This window comes from Taeniopygia guttata, chromosome Z, assembly GCF_048771995.1.
Source record: "Taeniopygia guttata chromosome Z, bTaeGut7.mat, whole genome shotgun sequence".
Classification (NCBI taxonomy): domain Eukaryota; kingdom Metazoa; phylum Chordata; class Aves; order Passeriformes; family Estrildidae; genus Taeniopygia; species Taeniopygia guttata.
Window position 1 is genome coordinate 62,407,425 of NC_133063.1, and position 19,484 is coordinate 62,426,908.

Genomic DNA, 19,484 nt, shown 5'->3' on the forward strand with positions numbered 1-19,484 from the left:
AACACTTCCAGGGATGGGACACCCACAGCTTCTCTGAGCAGTCTGTTGCAGTGCCTCATCACCCTCATCATAAAAAAACTATTCCTTATGTCCTATCTAAACCTAGCATTTTCAGTTTAAAGTTTAAAACAGTTATCCCTTTGTCCTCTAAGTACAAGTCCTTAGAAAAAGTCTTACTGTGTATTTCTTATAAGCTCCCTTTGTATACTGAAAGACCACAGTAAGGTCTCCCCAAAGCAATGTCAATGGAATAACTGTGGAACTATTTCCATATTGGATAAATAAGTTATGTTTAAGGGTATATATAAAATCATGAGAATCAGCACGATCAGAACACAAACTAAAACTTCCTAAAACAAGGGTATCTAATATTCACTTATACATGGTATCTTTAAAAATATAAAGGATCTGTAGTTGATTTTTTGAATGCATTCCCTTACATGTGTATCACTGAATGGATAATGGAGGCATCATAGTAGGTCATCTGCTTCAACCTTCCTGCTCAAACAGGGTCATGCTAGAGTAGAAAGCACAGAATTGTGTCCAAATAATTCTTTAATTTTCCCAGTGAGGAGACCCGCATACACCCACTGCTGTGCACAATCTGTTCCAGGGCTCAGTCAAGTTCTTCTTTATATTCAAAGGAAAGGTCCTGTGCATCCCTTTGTGCCCATTGCATCTTGTCCTATTGCTCAGCACCACCAAGCAGAGCCTGGATCCATCTTCTTGATGCCCTCCCTTCAGGAACTTATTGACATTGATCAGGTCCCTTCTCAGTCATCTCCCCTCTGTGCTGAACAGGCCTCCCTCCCTCAGCCTTTCCTTGTAAGAGAGATGCTCCAGGCCCCTTGTCAGCTTTGTTTTCATCCACTGAACTTGATCCAGCAGCTCCATGCTCCATGTCTTTATTGTGCTGAGAAGCTCAGAAGTGGACATAACACTCCAAACATGTCTCACCAGGGTTGAGCAGAAGAGCAGGATGATCTCCCTTCACCTCTTGGCACTGCTCTTCCTTGTGCAAGCCAGGACACCACTGGCCTTCTTGGCTACAAGGGCAAAATTTGTTTTTTTTTTTTCCAGTACTAAAAACTCAGAAAAATTAATTAATTAAGTTAAAAAGCTTAATATGGAATCCAAATTATATATTCATAATTTGCAGGGCAAAAATGGTTCTTTAAGAATTCATAGTAATACTTTTGTTTCCCTGGCTCTTATAGGAAAGACTCTTCTTGAAAAGAAATAAAACATACATGAGGGAAACTTGCGTTTTAGGGAAAAGGAGTATACCAGAATCTAAAATTCTGACACATATTAGTCTTGATTTTCATCCTGAAAATTACAAAAATCAAAAAGTTTCAAACACAATGATACTTCACATCATGAAATGATTAGATTTTATTTTTTTCACATTATTTACTTACTTTGAATAACACTAAGTTGACAGAAATCTCCAAACAGTAGTCTTAAAATTATGACTTTTCAGATAGGAATGTAACTCAACCCTAGCACATTCCACTGACTTGCTCTGTGGTTCCATCAACAATGCAATAGTGCATCATTATCATTAATAAATTGTTACCACTGTACTGATGTTACACAAAAATTAAAAAAAAAAAAATCCCCATTATGTGTCAAAGAGTTTAGTCTGAAACCAGCTGTAGTAATGCTAAACACTTTGACAGTAGCAGATAGCTTCTTCACAAGTTAAATAGGAGATTAAGGTCAATATATGGGCAGTAAAGTCATAAGCTGAGAAAAAAAGTAACTCAAGGGTTCCACAACAGGAGAGCCTTTGAAGATCTTTGCATAACCACAGTGACCTCTCTAGCCCAGAGTATAAATGAGTGCAATAAGCTAGGAGGACCAAGTGAGAAAGTGGGACCAAAACTACACTTCAGTGTTAGGAAAAGGCAGAGAAGACTATTATTTACTCCAGCTGGACAAAGTTCCACATCTAAAAGGCTACACAACTGAAAGAATGAAAAGGTAGAACAACTACTGGAGCAAATACAGCACTTAAGAAACACCAGACAAAGAAGTCTGCTGCACTTCAGGCTCAAAGTCAGCACAGAAAAAGTCACAGGCTCATTGAGTGAAATACAGCAATCCAGTCTGGCACCAAGTTAACAAATGAAAAGCAATTTTTTTGCAGGAGCAAATATGCATGCTCCAAAATAATAATGTAACATGAATAACCTAGGAGTTTAATATACAAAATGCATAGAGAAATAAAATACATCTTAGAAACTGATTTGATCAGACTCATGATAAAGTAATAAATGTTAATAGGAAGAAAGGCCCAGTCCTGCAGACTTTAGCCACAATTACTTGCAATGGTTATGGCAGTACTTCTAGCACTGGAGCAGTAGTCCAAAGGCCTTATTCTCAAGTTAGGAACGTTGGTGTTAACTACTGGTGGTACACTGTTGCAATATACCCCATAAATCAACTAGATGACCCTAGAGACCATGTCAGTTTACCTTCATTATGCAGAGAGTATTTGTAAAGCATTACAGAGAGCTTATAACAAATTTTGCTTCCTGAATTTTACTAAAAAGAAGGCATTGCTGAAGTCAGTTGTAACTAGAAGTGAGAAACAGACTCAGATCCATAGCATCTTATAATGTTATTCGTGTTTTAACCACATATTTTCAAATTTTGCAGTCAATCATGATCAGTCTGGGGATCGTCACCTTCAGCAAAGCCAAAGTTGCCGCATCACTGCAAGACTGGTTTTCTGTTCCATTCAGTTAATTAAAATTGCTACAGGAACTAAAAAAAAAATGAAACTTGTGCACTACAGCTGAGCAGTACCACCATAATGTTAAAACCCTTTAGCTTTTATTTCATAGATGTGCAGCATGGCTCTAACCCGTAGGCATTTATGACTGATGCATCTGCATGAAGCTTCTCATGAATGTTGCAAGCTTCTGAACATCTTCTACAGTTACTGCATTATATAAAGAGGCACGGATTCCTCCCACAGACCTAAATTGAAAATCGGAGAAAAAAAAAAAAACAAATCCAGAAAAGTTTTGTATATTCTAAAAAAATACATTAGTAGCAGTCACAGACATTTAAATCTATTCCTAGTCAAAAATTTTAAAATTCACATTTATATGCATGGGAAGCAATATTTAATTCTTCAAGGCAGGCTTACAGTCTACAGAAGCTTAGTATTTATTAGCTGTTTACAGCTCCAAAGCTGTAGGCCAATGATATCAAAAAACTAATCCCACAAACACTACTGAACGTGGGAAAGAACTCTTGCAACCAGGCAGACAAGCCATCTGAGAGATTTTATACACTGATACAATCTGACCTCAAAAGATATCTGGCGTATGCACAGAGGCAGATCTGCAGAAGAAAGCAGAATTAAGGATAAAGCTCTCTGAAGCCCACCTCTTCACCTAAGCAGCAGCTGAGCCACCAGCAATCTCTGAGTGCAATCTCTAGACTGCTATTCTGAAGTGTTGCCAAACCAGTGTGAGAATCAGCTTATGCATGAGAAATGCCCAGTGCTGTACCACTGTAGTAATAGTTTATTCTGCACAGGACAGAGATTCACTTGACTAATACTTACCGATGTCCTTTCAGAGATATCATGTTAAGTTCCACAGCCTTCTCAAGAAATTTCTTTTCCAGAGCTTCATCACCCTTGACACTGCCAATGCGGAAAGGTACATTCATTCTGCTTCGGTTCTTTCTCTCCACTGGACATCTAGAGAGGTTGCAGAATGTAATGCTTAACCCACTTTGTGCTAAATTTGAATTTCAGATATATACAGTTTGAGAAATTAATAATCACACCTGTTTAGAAGCAAAATCAATCCTTCATAATCAAAATTGTCATTATTTTGTGTGAAAGAAAGCAACCTTCCTTTTTTAACCAAGTATAATAATGGAAGTGGTAAAGTAGAAGGCTTATTAACCTTTCCTGTCATACTCAGAATCATGTCAGAGAAATGGACGCAAAGCTTGTATACAGACCAAACTAAATTTAAAAAAAAAAAAAAAAAAAAAAAGAAAAATAAATTAACAGTTACTTTGGATAGGTGAGGTAATTACAGGGAATTTTAACTAAGTATAAAGCAGTTTCTTCTCTCCTCTTCAAAGACTGACATTTCTCAACTAGTCAAAAGTGCTGCCAGAATCACACTCAGCTAAACAGAACTAAAGGAAGTATAAGAACACAGTATAAGTAAATTTTCATAGACATTAGAAATGTCTGTTAGTGATTTCAGTCCATCTTCTAAATTAGCACTACTCAGAATCATGAAGTAGAGAAGAGGTATGTCTAGAACAAATCTTGCACTGCATACATGGCCACAGCATTACATGAGATGCATCACAGCTCCTTAATTTCTTAAAATCCCATTTAATCTGAAGTGAATATGTGCAATTTCTCTTCAACTATTTTGTGAAGCTAAGAAATTACGGGGGAAGAAGAGAATATTTAAACACCTTTTTCAGTGTTTCTACTTATAAAGGAGATCTGAGGCCTTCATATTTATTTTTTTCTAAGGCTATGATGTAGATTCTTGCAGGCATTCAATATAAATGAGTTTTCATAAACTGCATGTGGATTTCATACCTATTATTTTGCTATTTGGAAAAGAATGAGTTTCATTCTTTTTATTTCCTCTCTTGTTCCGTTGTCCAGATGTCTTCATGATGAAAAGAAAAAAGAGTCATCATAGCACCTTCCTGTGCAAATCTTCTACTTCAGGTTCAACCAGGAAAATAATGTTTAAAAAGGCCTATGCTTCTAAGCACTCCCATATCTGAATAACTGCAGCCATGCTTTAGTTTTTAGAATATCCAGTTGCTACTGCATATTCTATCCAGGCAATCTGATGTAACTCAGTGCACAGACATTGAAAAACAAACTACAAATGGCACAGAGCACTTCATGGAAGAAAGGGTCCATTTGCTAAATGGCTCATCACAGGCTTTCTCATGGAAGTGTGCCACAGATTAGTGCCATGTTACAGCTGGGAAGGCAGCTTCAAATTAAGTCTTCCTTTTAGTTATAGATACAATTTAAAAATTCACAGTTTTAACTGTATTGCTTAGGAAGCTGCATACAGCTCACTTAGTGAAGCTTGTTCCTTTCCCAGCTGACTATTTACCATCCATTTTGCATTTCCCACTCATTGCCTTACAGACCAACTTGCCAGATATAGATTTCTGTTTCTCAAGAAAATGTTTTTTTCAAGGCTTCATTTGCTTTCTGACGTTTATGAAAAACCCCGGGGATTTCCCTGGAGTAGGATCACAATCCTGATCATGGTGGTGCTAAAGGCAAAGCCGTTTTCATAAACTAAATGAATAAAAAGAATGTATTAAATATTATGATTAAACTTTATCCCTGACTATTATGATACAGACAGCTTTAATTTAAAATCCAAATTTAATTTGCTCTATCCTAACTTGGACTTGAAAGTAAATTAGGTCCCCACACTGTTGCTTTTACACTGAAGGTGAAAGAAAATCTTTTGCAGTTTCATGGTCAATTAGTAGTCTGAGCTTGGCAAATATTAAAATTATTACAGTATCAGCTTTTTAACTAGGTCCTGTGAGCTCAAAAATACCTTGCAACTTTGTGTAAAAGTCCAGAGGATTAAATCTGCTTTGGAAAGCCAGCAAAAATAACTGAAGAAAATCAACTGTGCATAAAGTACATAAAGAAAATGTATTCCATTTTGTGGTCTGATCTTTTTATTTTATTTCAGGAAGTGTTTCAGAACTTAGCAGAATTTGCTAATAAAAATGCTCTGCTTGACAGAGAAAAAGCAGAGTCTTTGACTCCTGGAAGGTGGTAGACAAAATACAATGCAAAGGGGCCTCTACAATTTTTTAAAAGCAATTTTCTCTGTTTTGGCCTATGTGTTACCAAGAGTGTCCATAAACATACAAACCAGAATCTGCATATCTGTTCTTTGTATACTTTTCTCACACGCTCCTGTTTTATTAAGTTTAGAATATGTTTTTAGTAGGGTTCACTACTGATCTATACACAATAAGGTGAAATAACTTCCTTCTGGAATGAGACTTATCCATGGACAGTTACCAAGAGAATGGTCTGCACAAATAGTATCTCTAGGAGTCCTCAAAAAAGGTGAATTCAAAATATGTAGCAAATATTGAAGCAAAGGGGGAAAGCACAGCAACTTACACATAAAATCCATTAGATTTGTCTATAATATCATAGATCATCCGTGACTTGATTAAACTGAGTTTATCCATAGCTGCAGCTCCACCATTATTCTTTATCCATTCCAGTACCAATCCCATGATATAAATACTGCCAAGGGAAAAGAACATTTTTCAGTTAAATTATTCAAACAGGAAAAGAAAAAGTCTTGTCTAATAGTTCACAAAATGTTTCAGTAACAAAATGGCATGTTTGATTAAGGCACTTAAGAGTAACAAATCAAAACCTAGACTATTTTTCAAGTTTTGACAACTCTAAACAGACAAAGTTTTCTGGACACAGGATGAAATATCCTGAAATTCAAATGCCACACATATCTGTTGGACCTGTTTTAATCCTTTGTACCACAGAAGGACATGTTCTGCAGGCTTCCTGCAGCCCAGCTGGGCTCCCAAAGACATCCCCAGACATGATGGACACTGTTAATTCATTGCCCACACAACTCCCTGTCAGGTCCAGCCTAGAAGGACTACACAGCTGCCTACAAGGACCCAGATTTAGCAAAAAAGTTAATACTATTTGCCCTGTGCAGCTGCCCTAGCCAAAAAAAAAAAAAAAAACAAAAAAAAACAAAAAAAAAAAAAAAAAAAAAAACCTCAAATACATGTACATTAATATGCTAGAAATGTAACCATATTTTCACAAATGTTAAAAATAAGAACTCTAATCCTATTTCTGCCTACAAAGACCTTTTGCTCACATGAACAGTGAAGTTTGGTGAAACAAATTATGATGTATCACACTTGATTGTTACCAGTCAAGTTCTTAGTAGAGATCTGGAAGCCTACTGGCGTCACATGGCTTGAGACCAAGAATTCCAATGCTAGTCACTAAGTGCAACATAAAAAAATCCTTGATGCCTTTCGCCTTTGTGCTTTTGCTACAAAACTCAGCTTGTTCAAGTTCAGACATTTCCCACGACTACAACAATTTACATAAAAAACCTGCTCACAAGTTTTTATGGCCTATATACAACAAGTTCATTCTTATGAATCCCTTCATTATTGATTCCAAGGGAGTGCTCAGAGAACATTACCCTAAAAGTTTCCTTAACACATATCTTGTAGGAGGCTGTTTTAAATTTTGCTGCTTTTTATTTCTAAAGGGATGCTAGTACCAAATCCTTGAAGACTTCCAAAAGGCTGCAGAATAACCAAGGTTACAGACTGACATTTATAGGAAATACCTTACTGTTCTGAGAGCACAATCTTGCCACACTTATGACATCACACTATCAATTACACCAGTGTAAATTATTTAAGTGAAGTATAGACAATGCCCTTGGCAAATATACAGGGCCACATTCACATCTTGCCCTCACTTCCTTGAGCAAACTTTTTGGACAAGCGAACTCTTAGAAGTCAGCCCTAGAGTCATTCACAAAAACCCAGACAGCTGAAACCTTTTATCCTTCTTTTATGTCAATCAAAATAATGTTTCTGGAACAATTTTAAGTGCAAAATGCATTTCAGAGCTTGCAAATGAGATTTTTATAGCAAAATCCTAGTTAATTTTAGCTAAACAGATTAGGGTCAAAGAGTCAACTATATAGTTCCATGAGGTTAAGCCATTAGCATCACCTTAATTTAATTTAACATCCTGCTGAAGTAGTGTTTGCGAATTTAGTTAATATTTCCTGCTTGTTTGCCAGCAAAGCATTAACAAGTGCAAGGAAAAAAGCAGAGAAAAAGAGAACTAAGAAGCTTTGCCAGTTCCTTAAACTGGAACAGGCAGTTAGGGCCAAGCCAAACAGATGTGCATCCTGCCAACATTTCAGTCTGTTACATTATGGATTCTGGAGCATACTCCAATGTGAGTCTGTAGCATGAAGTGAAATCTGGCAAGACAGTGATGAGAAAGGAGAAACTGTTAATTCAACTTTATTTTCAGTTCCCTTAACCACCCACTACTCTGTTAAGGCTACTGTCAGATACTGAGTAACAGCTAAAACAGCACTTTCTCTTCAGAAGTTCTTTGCAATGGCTAAAATAAGGCTGCAGAATCTGATTTGTTTTGCTTTTCAAATCAGAGGAACAACACTTTGTCCAAGTACTGAGATTAAGCAGAACTTCAGTTTTTCAAATGGAAATAGCTTTGTACTTGGAAAACATGAATGGCTGGATTTAAAACCTGGCATATTCAAGTATACAGTGTCCAAAAACAGTATGTGTGACTTGGCAGTCAAGCAAATAATCGATCATGAAACAGAGGTTTCATCAAGCACTGGAAAAGACATACATTCTGCCTGTGTTACAAATCTACATTGAGCACTCCAAAATCTGGAAACACTGAATAGCTAATTCTTACTGGGTGTACCCAGCCAGGGCAGAAAGGCTGCCAGTAAGAATGCATAATTACAGCACTATATACTGTACAGTATGCACACAACTTGGGGGAACAAGTTCTGCACTGTAAAATGTAGCATAAACAAATGTTCATAAGATTTACTGTTCTGTTGATAAAGATAGCTGCTCCTATGTCATGGCAATAGTACACTGCAGTGACAATCAGCAGATTCAGAGATACTTAAATTCAGTAAAATTTGAAGTGATACTAGTTGTAATGATGGGATTAAGTTATAGGGTTTATACAAAATCACTGAACTTTGGGCCTGTACAGTTCATTTAATGCATGCTGGAGACCATTAGGCAACCTAACTTTGCAATTCTGGAACATACAAACAAGCTATAAGAGCTGAGACTAAATATCGGTATAAAATTCCGTTATGAAATTATCCTGAAAAGGAAGCCTTTATTATTAAAGTAATTTTAAAAGCTTCTGGGAAAAAATATAACTAGATTTTTTTAAAAATAATCATTTCAGAGGATGCTGGCAGAAAAATTCTTCAGGATAAGAATGAGTAGATACTACTAGCTCAAAAGCTAAACATACTAGTAGTAAAGCACCATTTCACTAATTATCAGAAGCTACAAGATAGCAATTTTTAAAAAGCAAGCTGTAGTCTGATCTGCTTCTTGCATAATAAAATCATCAGGTACATGGCAATTTTATCATTTTGATTGCTAGCAATGTTTATAAAGCTAGATCAATTTTATCTTTGGATTCCAAACCAAACACTGTGGCAGTCAAGGAATTACACAAAACTCTGCAGAGAGTAAAAGCAAAGCAACTACTAAAATGCCTTTTTAAAAATTCTTCTACAGTTTCATTTCAAAACCAACAGTAGTGAAAGATGTAGAAAGAACAAGAAATAGCTTTCAAGATTAAAAGAGTACATATTCTTGTAATATCTTATATTATTTAAAACTTTAATCACAATATTATTTACCATTTTCTAATAAAGAAAGTCAGTGGGGATCTGGAGGTTCAAATGCTGAGAACAACATCAGGAAGAAATTAAATCAAACTGTATTTAGGACCAAGAACTAAGTCTAAGTGCCAAATTATGTCCTTGCAATGAGAGAAGCATCACCACTGAATTGACTAGAGCTGTGCTCATGTAAACCAGAACTGCATCCTGAAACTTCTACAATGGAACTATGACATCTAATATTTATTCTGAGAAAAGTGACATCCTCTATGGCTGAGTCACACCAGGCAATGCAAAGCCTACTAGTCACACTGCTGGACACTTCCCACGTTCTCACAGGAATCACGTGAAACACTCCCAAGGTATCAGTGGCTTGAGGGTAAATATGCAGCTTTGGAAGCTTTTCTAGATAAGAGCGGCAGATGACAGTGCGGCAGCTTTCTGAGTAAGGGGTATCACATGGCAGGGTGAGTTACCTGTAGCATGGTGGAGTGTTATACAATGAGCTATTTGCTGCTTGTGTTTTGTAATCCAGTACAACAGGGCATTCCTTCAGCGCAAATCCCAGCAAGTCCTCACGTACTATTACAACAGTAACTCCAGCACAGCCAACGTTCTTCTGAGCACCAGCGAAAATCACACCGAACTTTAAAAGGAAGAAGAAAAGATCTTGGTACATGCATTCACTTGTAGATCTTATTACTGAATAATACCCCAGGCATACTAGTCAGCTGAACAGAACAAAGAATCTGCTGAAAATTAGCAAGTTGTAGGTTAAAAGAAGAGTTAGCAGAAGTTCTGATATCAAAGTGCGCTTAGTTCACTAAATTTATATTTAATAGCTACAAAAATTCTCAAGACAGCCTGTTGCAATTTCACACTACTCCAGGCAAATTCCTACACAGTTCACAGCATTTTCAACCCATCTAGTATTTCAGAAAAATCATCATAAAATCCACCTGTAAAAAGAGGCAGATAAGAAAAGGAGAAATTGAATGCATTAACAACTACTCCATTTTGCTACACACAGGTAAGAAAGGTCAAACACACTATTTCATTACTCAATAACACTTCTACTCATAGTATACTTTACAAACATAGTAACTGCCTGTGTTCTGCCTCTGTACTATCTGTGAAACAGACACCATAATCGTGAGGCAGAGGAAGCTTTAGAAGCTTAAAAGAGGTTACAGATTTTTCATGTAACAGGCAGGATTAAAAAAACTTATTAAAAGTACCCTGCTGTACTAGCTACAGACTAAATATTATTTAGAAGATATTTATTTTAGCTGCTATTTTATTTTAGCAGGTACTTTCTTCATCATTGAATACCAGACTAACTAAATAATCTTGGGCAGCTATTACCATGAACAATTTCAACATATTTCAGTATGTTTTTGCAAGAAAAAGGAAAAGTAACCTTGAAATCACAAACCTGAGATTTCAACACCTCTATCTATCATCAGATATTCAATTAGCAAAACGCGACTTTCTTAATTTCACTGCTCAGCATCTCTAGCCATCCAGACGTTTCAAAGTCCTTCACTATATGCATTAGATTTTGAAAATGCTTTGTACGGGTCACTGTGTCCAATTGTTTACCTTGGAAACATCCACAGGTTTGGACAGGAAGTTTGATGACATATCACAAACCAAGACGGCTCCTTTGACATCAGGTACAAAGTCAAACTCCACACCATGAACAGTTTCATTAGCACAGTAGTACACATAAGATGCATCCGGATTGAGATTCCAAGTGCTTGGGTCAGGAATGCCTAAGAGCCAAAAGAGAAAACTCAGAGATCACTGGAGACAAGTAATTTTCTTGGCATGCAGTTTTACCTGAACATGAAATTTAGTGCTAACAAAGAACAATTTTGCCACTAGACTATTAATAGTCTATTAATAGTCTATAGACTATTAATCATGTTGTTACCAGGAAGATAATGTATCTGCAAAGCCAATACTTTCCCAAAATTCTCTGTTGCATTCCCAAAATTCTCTTGTGAGCCACCATTAAGTTTGAAAAACCTTTTGATTTTCACCCCTTATTCTTCAAATTCTTTTCCTCCCATTTGCAATTGCAGACTACTGTCCTAGGGGTTCAAAACAGCATTTCAAAGGAATTCAGACACTGAGTCCAAGAATCTTCCTGCTGCCTTTGGAACCACTGAAACATCCAGATTCTCACTGGCAAAGATCTCTAAAACTCTGTTTCTGTGCAATCCCAGAAGCATTTGAGTCTTGCTCAAGCTGAATAAACACAAGGTCACCCACCTTTCTCCCACTTTAAGCTTTGCAACTGATTTACCAAACTAAGATCTCTTCTGTCAACAGGCAATATACAGGCATGTCCTGACACCACAGAACAGGTTTGGCATAGAAAAAATTGTTGCTCTCCCTTTCTTTTCTCCTCCAGGTCCTGATAGGAGGTGGAGGGAAGGGTGGGAGATGGCACCATTGACTTCATCATTATTTACTGCCTCTCCTCTTATCTACAGCTACAAAATTGTGAATTACGCTCCCCTAGACTGGACAGTTGTAGGTTCAATTCCTTCCTGTGCCTCACAGAATATAAACATACTTTCCAAGTTAGTGCCCTAATTGCCAGTTAATACACTAACTTATGGGGATATTCTTTGTCTTGCTGTCACTCTTTTTAGTTCAAATGTTGTAATTTGGACCAGAGGGAAGAAAAGTGAGCAAAAGTAGCAGGAATAAAAATTCATGTATTCCTGCTCCAAGAATTATGTATGTATATTCAGTAACACATTGGTGGGAAAGAATAATTTAGGAATCCTTAAAAGCAGGTAACAGAATTCAAGTCTCCCATATCCTGGGTCAACAAGGTTAAAATCTCAGACCTGCTTCTGAATTTTAGAGCAATCTTATTACAGAGTGTACATTAAATTGAAATATATCACAATATCCCGGTGAATAGCTTAAGAACTCAGTTAAATAGAAAAAAAACTGAGAGTCCAGACAATTTCCCTACTTAGACACATTTGTCTTGCCAGTTATTATCTGGCATTTGCTCAGCTCCATTTCAGCATTTTTTTTCTGGTTGAAACTGTTAAGCCATTTAATAAATCTCCCAAGACTGAACAAGGAGGAGTATGGCAGACATTCTTTAGAGTCCTGGGCAGTCAACTCTAGTTAACATTCAACAGCCCAATAGCTACATTGGATCCATTTTTAGAGCAAGTCAAAAAGCTAAGCATTCACATGGAGAGAAGTAATCATCAACTTACTTGTGTAGGCTCCTAGTTTGGGATGAACAATATTTACTTTGGCATACTTCTCTGCTTCTTTAGCTGCTTTGGCCGACCAGCCTCCAGTGACCACATAATCTGCCTGTCTTCCCTCCTTTAAACCAATAAGGTTAAGCGGGACTGCACTGAACTGAGCAGATCCACCACCCTGAAGGAAAATAACTTTGTAGTTGTCTGGTATATTTCTGCATAAAAGAAATAATCATTTATGTTATTCCCAGGTGACACAGGATGCATACATAACTTTTCCTTTTAAAGTTTGATATTATGCATTTAACCGTGACTGAGGAAGAACACTGTCATTTTAGAAGACTCTGCCTAGAGGTTAGATCAAGTCCCACTAACTTATCTCAGCACTGGTCTTGAGAAACAGGTTAAATATTTAAGAGTAAATGCTGTGAATTTTAGGGATAAAAATTTGATGAAAAAAAGCTTCTTCTCCCCAACCCTGGCCTTGCGTGAAACAAACTCACTCCTGAGTAGCTGTACACACAGACTTGAGAGAGAAACCATCACAATTAATGCTGACTTTAATTTTATCTGTTGGTAGCTTCATGACTTTTCTGCCATGAAGTCACCAAAATGCTTACAGTAGCACTTGGCTTTGAGACCCTTAAATTTGAAAGTGCAAGAGTACAGTAAAGTGTACATGCAGAGCAAGTGCAATAAAGAGTGTCTCATACAAATATTTCATTGAGATCCCTTTGTCAATGATTCTGGCTGGACTGATGGTGGAGCATTTGTGTTAAATGGCCAACATTAGTAACTACTGTGAGAACAGTAATTCTAATCCATTATATATTTATTTCATTTATTTTTTAAATGTGTCATTCTACGAATAGGAAAAGGGCTCTTGCTCAGTGATTCTAACATTGATCCACAGAGATTTTGTTAATAAAATAGGACTTATGGACAACATGTAGATCACATTTATATCACTAGAGAACTGATTTTTATTGTTTGAATTTATTTCTTTTAGTTCATGTCCTTCATTAATTCTGTGAAGGTGACGAAAATCAAAATTTCAAAAAAACTCAGCTAGACATATAAAAAACATCTTAACCTAATAAGAATCCATTGTCACATGCAAAAAGACAAGCATCAAACTTACATATAAGAAGATCAGCGTCTTCCTCAAGGTTATTACTTTACAATACACAGTAGCCATGCATGAAAAACACCACCAAAGATGTGCTTTTAAGAAAAGGTCTCCACATTAGACATTACTGATGCAACTAGCACACACATAACAAAAAAATAAGAAGAAAGTAATTCACTTACAGCAATTCACGCATGAGATTTTCAGTTGTATTTAGAATTTTTGTGAAATCTGAAGACCGATGGCTCATTTCTTTGGTGGAATAGAGAGAAGAAATAACATGAAACAAGATGGTAATACATGAATTTGATTTTAAAATTGTGTTAAGCTTTAAACCTTTTATACTACAGAACCAAAATGCCTGAAGTTTGTCATTCCCAATTTAAGTACTTAAATACTCCTAAATACCCACAGAACACTTATACCTGCAATCTTGTCCAGATACAGGCAAATCCTGTTCATTAACATTTGGCACCCACATGACCTTATCACCACTAGGATCAATCACACTTGCAGGTAAAAAAATAGTCTCTAGAAAGGTTTCATTCTTCCTCATGTTGAGAACCATCTCTGCTGCTAATGCTGTAATAAGCATGTAACAGTATACACAAAGTACAGGAAAAGTACAGGTTTTGTTCTCTTACCTTTAGCAAGGCTTCTTCACACAGTAAAGCTAATTAAACATTAATAACAAATACACAGTAATTCCTTTTAAATCCATAGGCTGTCTTCCATGTGTAAGTGTACAGTTTAAACATTAATCTGAATTGTGTGGAGACATCTGCATATACTTTTAGCAACTAATACAATGCTCACCATCTTGATGCATAAATCATTTGTCCAGCTGGGGCTGAAAAGCCAGCCAGCAGGAAAGCACTGCCTTCCTAATGGGACAGATGCTATACATCTATATGGTATCTATACACATCTGTACAGACACACAGGTATTAGAAATGGAGCCAAAATACCAAGATCAGAAAGTCTAATTAAACAATTCAGTTAAAAAACAAATTCATGAAAAATGTAGATTTTTTAAGTCTTACCAAGAACACTTATACCAAGTCCTTTGTAGTCCACCAATTCTTTCTGTGCTTCTAATAATACCTATCAGAAGAAAAAAATCCAGAAACAAATTAAGGGAATTTTCCACTATCTGGAGTCTCTGATGCATCATGCCTACGCCAGCTACCCCATATTGCAATAAGTTGACACTTGTCAAGTGAGATTAACAGAATTATAGTTACCTATAAAATTTTGCTGTACCTAGAAACTTAAGGCTTTTCATAAGATAGCAAACTTAAATAATATGCTTGTTGTGGAGACAATGTTATAAGTTATTATTTCAAATGCTACATTTCCAGATTTCTGAATGATTTCTAGGAATTGAATGGAACTCTTAACCTTTACAGGACATCTAATATTTGCATATATACTTTCTAAGCAAGCATCCTAAATACCCACTCCCACCACTCCATCCTGTGTCCTTTCACTTGACCTGTGCAAATAGGAAAACCAAAGTATTGAAGAAAACATAACCAGAAAGATCAGCTTGGAGAATTTGATATCTTAAACTGAGCCAGCATGACAATGACTGGTTTCACGAAATGAAGTTCCACACCTTTTGGAGATGAGTCTCTATCTTATTGAAAGTTAAGAAAGAAATTAAGCAAAATTTTGAGACAACCAAAAAACAGGTCACTAGCCAAGTAGTGTTTCAGCCATCCTTTTTTTTTTTTTTTTTTTTTTTCTGCCTTCTCTCCTAAGTATGAATAGAGTAGCATGAAATTCCAACCACTGGATCTGCAGCTTCTGATTTTGGTAAATTCTTGTCTGAGAGCCAGAACATTCCGGCTGCTCCTAAAGGAAGCAAGAGAAGTGGCTGCCCCAGTAGAACCAAAAGAATGCCGCACGCATGCACCCTAGCATCTGACAAGAAACTGCACACTCTGGGCAATTTCAGGAATAAGAAATCCACCTTCTTGACCGGGTATCTGCATGGCCTGTCAACTGTAACAGCTGGCTACCAAAAGGTCAACTAAAAGATTGTGACGTTTTAACCACCACATTTTACAAGCAAACTTATCCATGACAGAGAAGGAGGCAAAAAAAGGGAGAACACGCAGACTGTTAGAGTAGTTCTTGCTAAACTGCTTCATAAAATCCAATTCTGTCTATAACATTCTTTATCTGAAAATCTGCACATGCCTCAACAGACATCTCTGACACACGTTATAATCTGTTAATGGCTCCATCTTCTTGCTTTACCGAGTCTGTGTGCTTCACGGGCAGCATCAGCCCACAATCAAGAGAAATAAATCATCAAGGTGATACAGCAGCCTACACAAGAGCACTGCATTCTCAAGAGGGAAACAGATTAATAATAGGGAGTTCAGCTGTGCCCACCTGCACTCCTCAGCACTTAAATCCAGTTTTTAACCATCTCTGTCAGAGAACTGGGTATGGAGGCAGCCCCTTTGGAATCTAGAGCTTGACAAAGAACCACAAATTTCTTTGCAAAGAATTTTTTTTTGCAACCTTATCCACGGGAGGGGAAAGAGACCCAAACAAATAAAAACAGAAAAGAAAGTTGCTCTGCAGCAAATCTGTTTATCTAAAGAATTTTTTTTAAGAAGTAACACAAAATAACAAAGAATACTATGAATACCACAAACTATGAAGGATACTAAGAAATTAATAACAAAAATTCCACAGTAGATAACCCTTAAAAAGAAAGTCAGGCACATACAGTTCAACAGAAACCACCCCTCTCCATATGTAATCCACGGCTGCTGATGCAACTTTCCAGAGGGTTGAGTGTACACAACATTCACTGTAACTTCTTATAAAAAAGCGCCTCGGGAGTTACCAATCTCTTTACCAACTGACAATTCTCACACTCCACAGAGCTATCTTTGTGCGCTTAGGTCCTACTTCCCATCCCAAAACTAACGATATAGGAGGTTCTGGTACCACTAGTGCATCCAGCACATAAGAAAAAAAAAAAAAAAAAAAAACAAACCACCAAACATAGAGAATTCGAAGAACCACACTCGAGTTCCTTTGCAAAATTCCGAGCTTATCAGGGCAGCTCGTTGAAGAAGGGGGAAGACAAGAGGTTTCAGAGCTGTGCGGGTAAACTCCTGTAATTACGGTTTCTTAGTTTCCCCATCCCTCGCTTTGCAGGCGGAGTGCCGCGGGGAGCCGGGGACGAGGGCGCCCAGCCCCGCCGTGCCCCAGCCCGGCCCCTACTCACGGAGCGCGGCAGCTTCGCCGGCCCGGCGCCGAAGTTCGCAACCTGCCGCCCGCCCTCCGTCGCTGCCATGCTGCCGCTGCTGCTCCGTCTGCTGCAGCCGCGCTTTGCGCAAACCCCTCCGCTATAAACCCGCGGCCGCGGGGGCCCGGCACTTTCCCCCTTTGTCCCGGCCGCCCATTGGCAGCGCCGCCGCGGGAGGCGGCGTGAGGGCGGCGGCGTGAGGGGCGGGCCGGGCCCCGCGGCGCTCCGCGGGCCCCACAGGGAGCGCCCCGCGCGGGCAGCGCAGCGAGCCCCGGCGGCGGCAGCGCGTACGAGCGGCCCGCGCCGGGCGGGCGTGCGGGCACACAGACACACAGACACAGAGACACACAGGCACACACACACACACACGGTGAATGCACGTCTTCCTGCCGGTGCTTTCCCCCCACCGCGGGTGCTGCAGCAGCGCTGGGATGCTTGCTCCAACAGCAGTCTGTGTGAATGCGTGAGAACTTAAAAGCAATGACGACCCACAGTTACAATGAATTTTAGGAGATCCTTCATATTTCATATGAAATGACAAGAGGCAACGGACAGAAACTGATGCACAGGAAGCTCCACCTGAATACAAGAAAGAACTTAACTATGCAAGTGATCGCCCACTAGAACACGTTGCCCAGAGAGGTTGTGGAGTCTCCCTTGCTGGAGACACTTAAGAACCATCCAGGTACAATCGTGTGCAATGTATTCTAGTACATACCTGATTAAGCTGTGACGCTGGAGATCACCCACTGTGTCCAACCAGACCGTTTTTGTGATTCTGTGATTCATCTTGAGAGATGGGTTTACAGTACCCAGATCTTAGAATATTTTGTGTTAAATACTTACCTTGTAGAGGAGGAGGATCCCTCCTTCTATAAGCCAACAAGTGTCTGCATGTTATGCACTTTCCCCAAGCCAACAAGTGTCTGCATGTTATGCAGCTTCCTCAAAAAGTCCATTGCAGGCAAATTGTTGTTTGAATTTCAGAGAGTAAAAACAGGAGAGCTGTGAAACTTGATCACCTTCACATAATGGATAGCATAGCTTGGACTTGCCTTGAGGTTTGCCAAATCCTAGGCTAATATCCCTGAATACTAAAGCATTCGTCCCTCAGGTATCTATGGAAGTTAACTGTGGTATCTTGGTTCATTGAAAACACAGAGGTAGTACAACTGAATTGTTGTAACTGAAAGAGACTTTAGCTCCTTCCATTTTCTGACTGTTAATTCTGCCTGTGAAAAATTATTTACACTTTTTCGTTTACTCTGTCTTGTTTTTCCAGTTATGCATCATAGTAAATACAGCTATCTTTGCTTTTGTCTTAATTAGGCAAATCCAGGTTCATCTGCAGAGACTGATTTGTGGCACTTGAAGGATCAAATTCTCTGTCAAATGGTGTAAGTTAGGAGCATTCCTGGAAATCATGGTTTTGAAAGCTTATATTGGGTGAACTATGATTATTGGTATGATTCCACATGAATTCCATCATGGACTCGTTGAGTTTTCAAAGTTATTTTAAAGGCAGTAGCAGTAAACCAATTTTGACAAAGCAAGCCATGAAGTATGATTGAAAACAGATAGGCATCACAGAGGCCCATAATTTCAAAGTATCTTCAGCAAGATTGATTCACAATTCTCATACACAGCTGTATAAAGCACAGCTCTTGAACACATTAGATTGCCCAGTCTTTCCTATAATGCTGGCCCTATTTTAGTCTCATGGGTGTTCCCCAAGCTAATCATCAACATCAATCATCTGTCGAGAAAACTGCAAGTATCAATGTCTGTTATTTTGTGAATTCTGAGATGTAAATAAAATACATCATTATCGGTTATTTCACTGAAGAAATACTGACTACATGAATTTGTCCCTTTTTCTGTCAAGCCAGGTGATACCTGGAACCACAAAAAGAATTTACAGACCACAGCCTGACCTGGTATTTAGTTGAAAGAGCTTCATCTTAAGGAAGTTACTTTGTTTAAAAAATTGTAAACAGAAACATTGGTGTTAGAGCAAAGATAATTTTCATTTCAATGAGAGTTACAGCTTCAGAAAAATCCATCAAAATTGCCTTCAGGCACCAGAAACCTCCGCAGTTTTTAAGAGATAATAGCGAGCTTCACAGACAACACAGGCTGGATACATTATATTCAAAATACCAAGATAGTTTTAAAGTATGTCTCACACTACAATACCCAGAACAACTGTTACTTCTTAGTTATAATTTAATAGAAAATGCTACTGAAATGTTTAGTAACAACATAGATGTGACTAAAAATTTAATTATTTTTACTAGTGTGTCAAATAGAAATAAGATCAAAAGATACAGGCTTCTCATATGAGTTTTTTC

General features: G+C 38.0%; 1 protein-coding gene across 1 annotated transcript; it reads right to left on the minus strand.

The window, feature by feature from the left end:
• Positions 1–1,371: 1,371 nt before the first annotated feature.
• On the minus strand, positions 1,372–17,598 carry PSAT1 (phosphoserine aminotransferase 1). The gene is made up of 9 exons (XM_002186795.6): positions 17,113–17,598; positions 14,903–14,963; positions 14,042–14,111; positions 12,740–12,945; positions 11,091–11,263; positions 9,965–10,134; positions 6,179–6,307; positions 3,584–3,721; positions 1,372–2,988 (listed from the first exon to the last, which is right to left on the minus strand). Exons 1-9 carry the CDS (start codon positions 17,179–17,181, stop codon positions 2,883–2,885), a joined length of 1,122 nt encoding a protein of 373 aa, XP_002186831.1. The 5' UTR covers positions 17,182–17,598; the 3' UTR covers positions 1,372–2,882.
• Positions 17,599–19,484: the final 1,886 nt, after the last annotated feature.

Excerpts from the sequence above, each read along its gene's own strand:
- PSAT1 (XM_002186795.6), bottom strand. The coding sequence starts at position 17,181 with ATGGCAGCGACGGAGGGCGGGCGGCAGGTTGCGAACTTCGGCGCCGGG. Across the intron at positions 12,946-14,041 it reads AATCTCATGCGTGAATTGCT|AAATATACCAGACAACTACA; the intron begins GTAAGTGAATTA and ends TCTTTTATGCAG. Across the intron at positions 11,264-12,739 it reads CAAACTAGGAGCCTACACAA|GCATTCCTGACCCAAGCACT; the intron begins GTAAGTTGATGA and ends TTTGGCTCTTAG.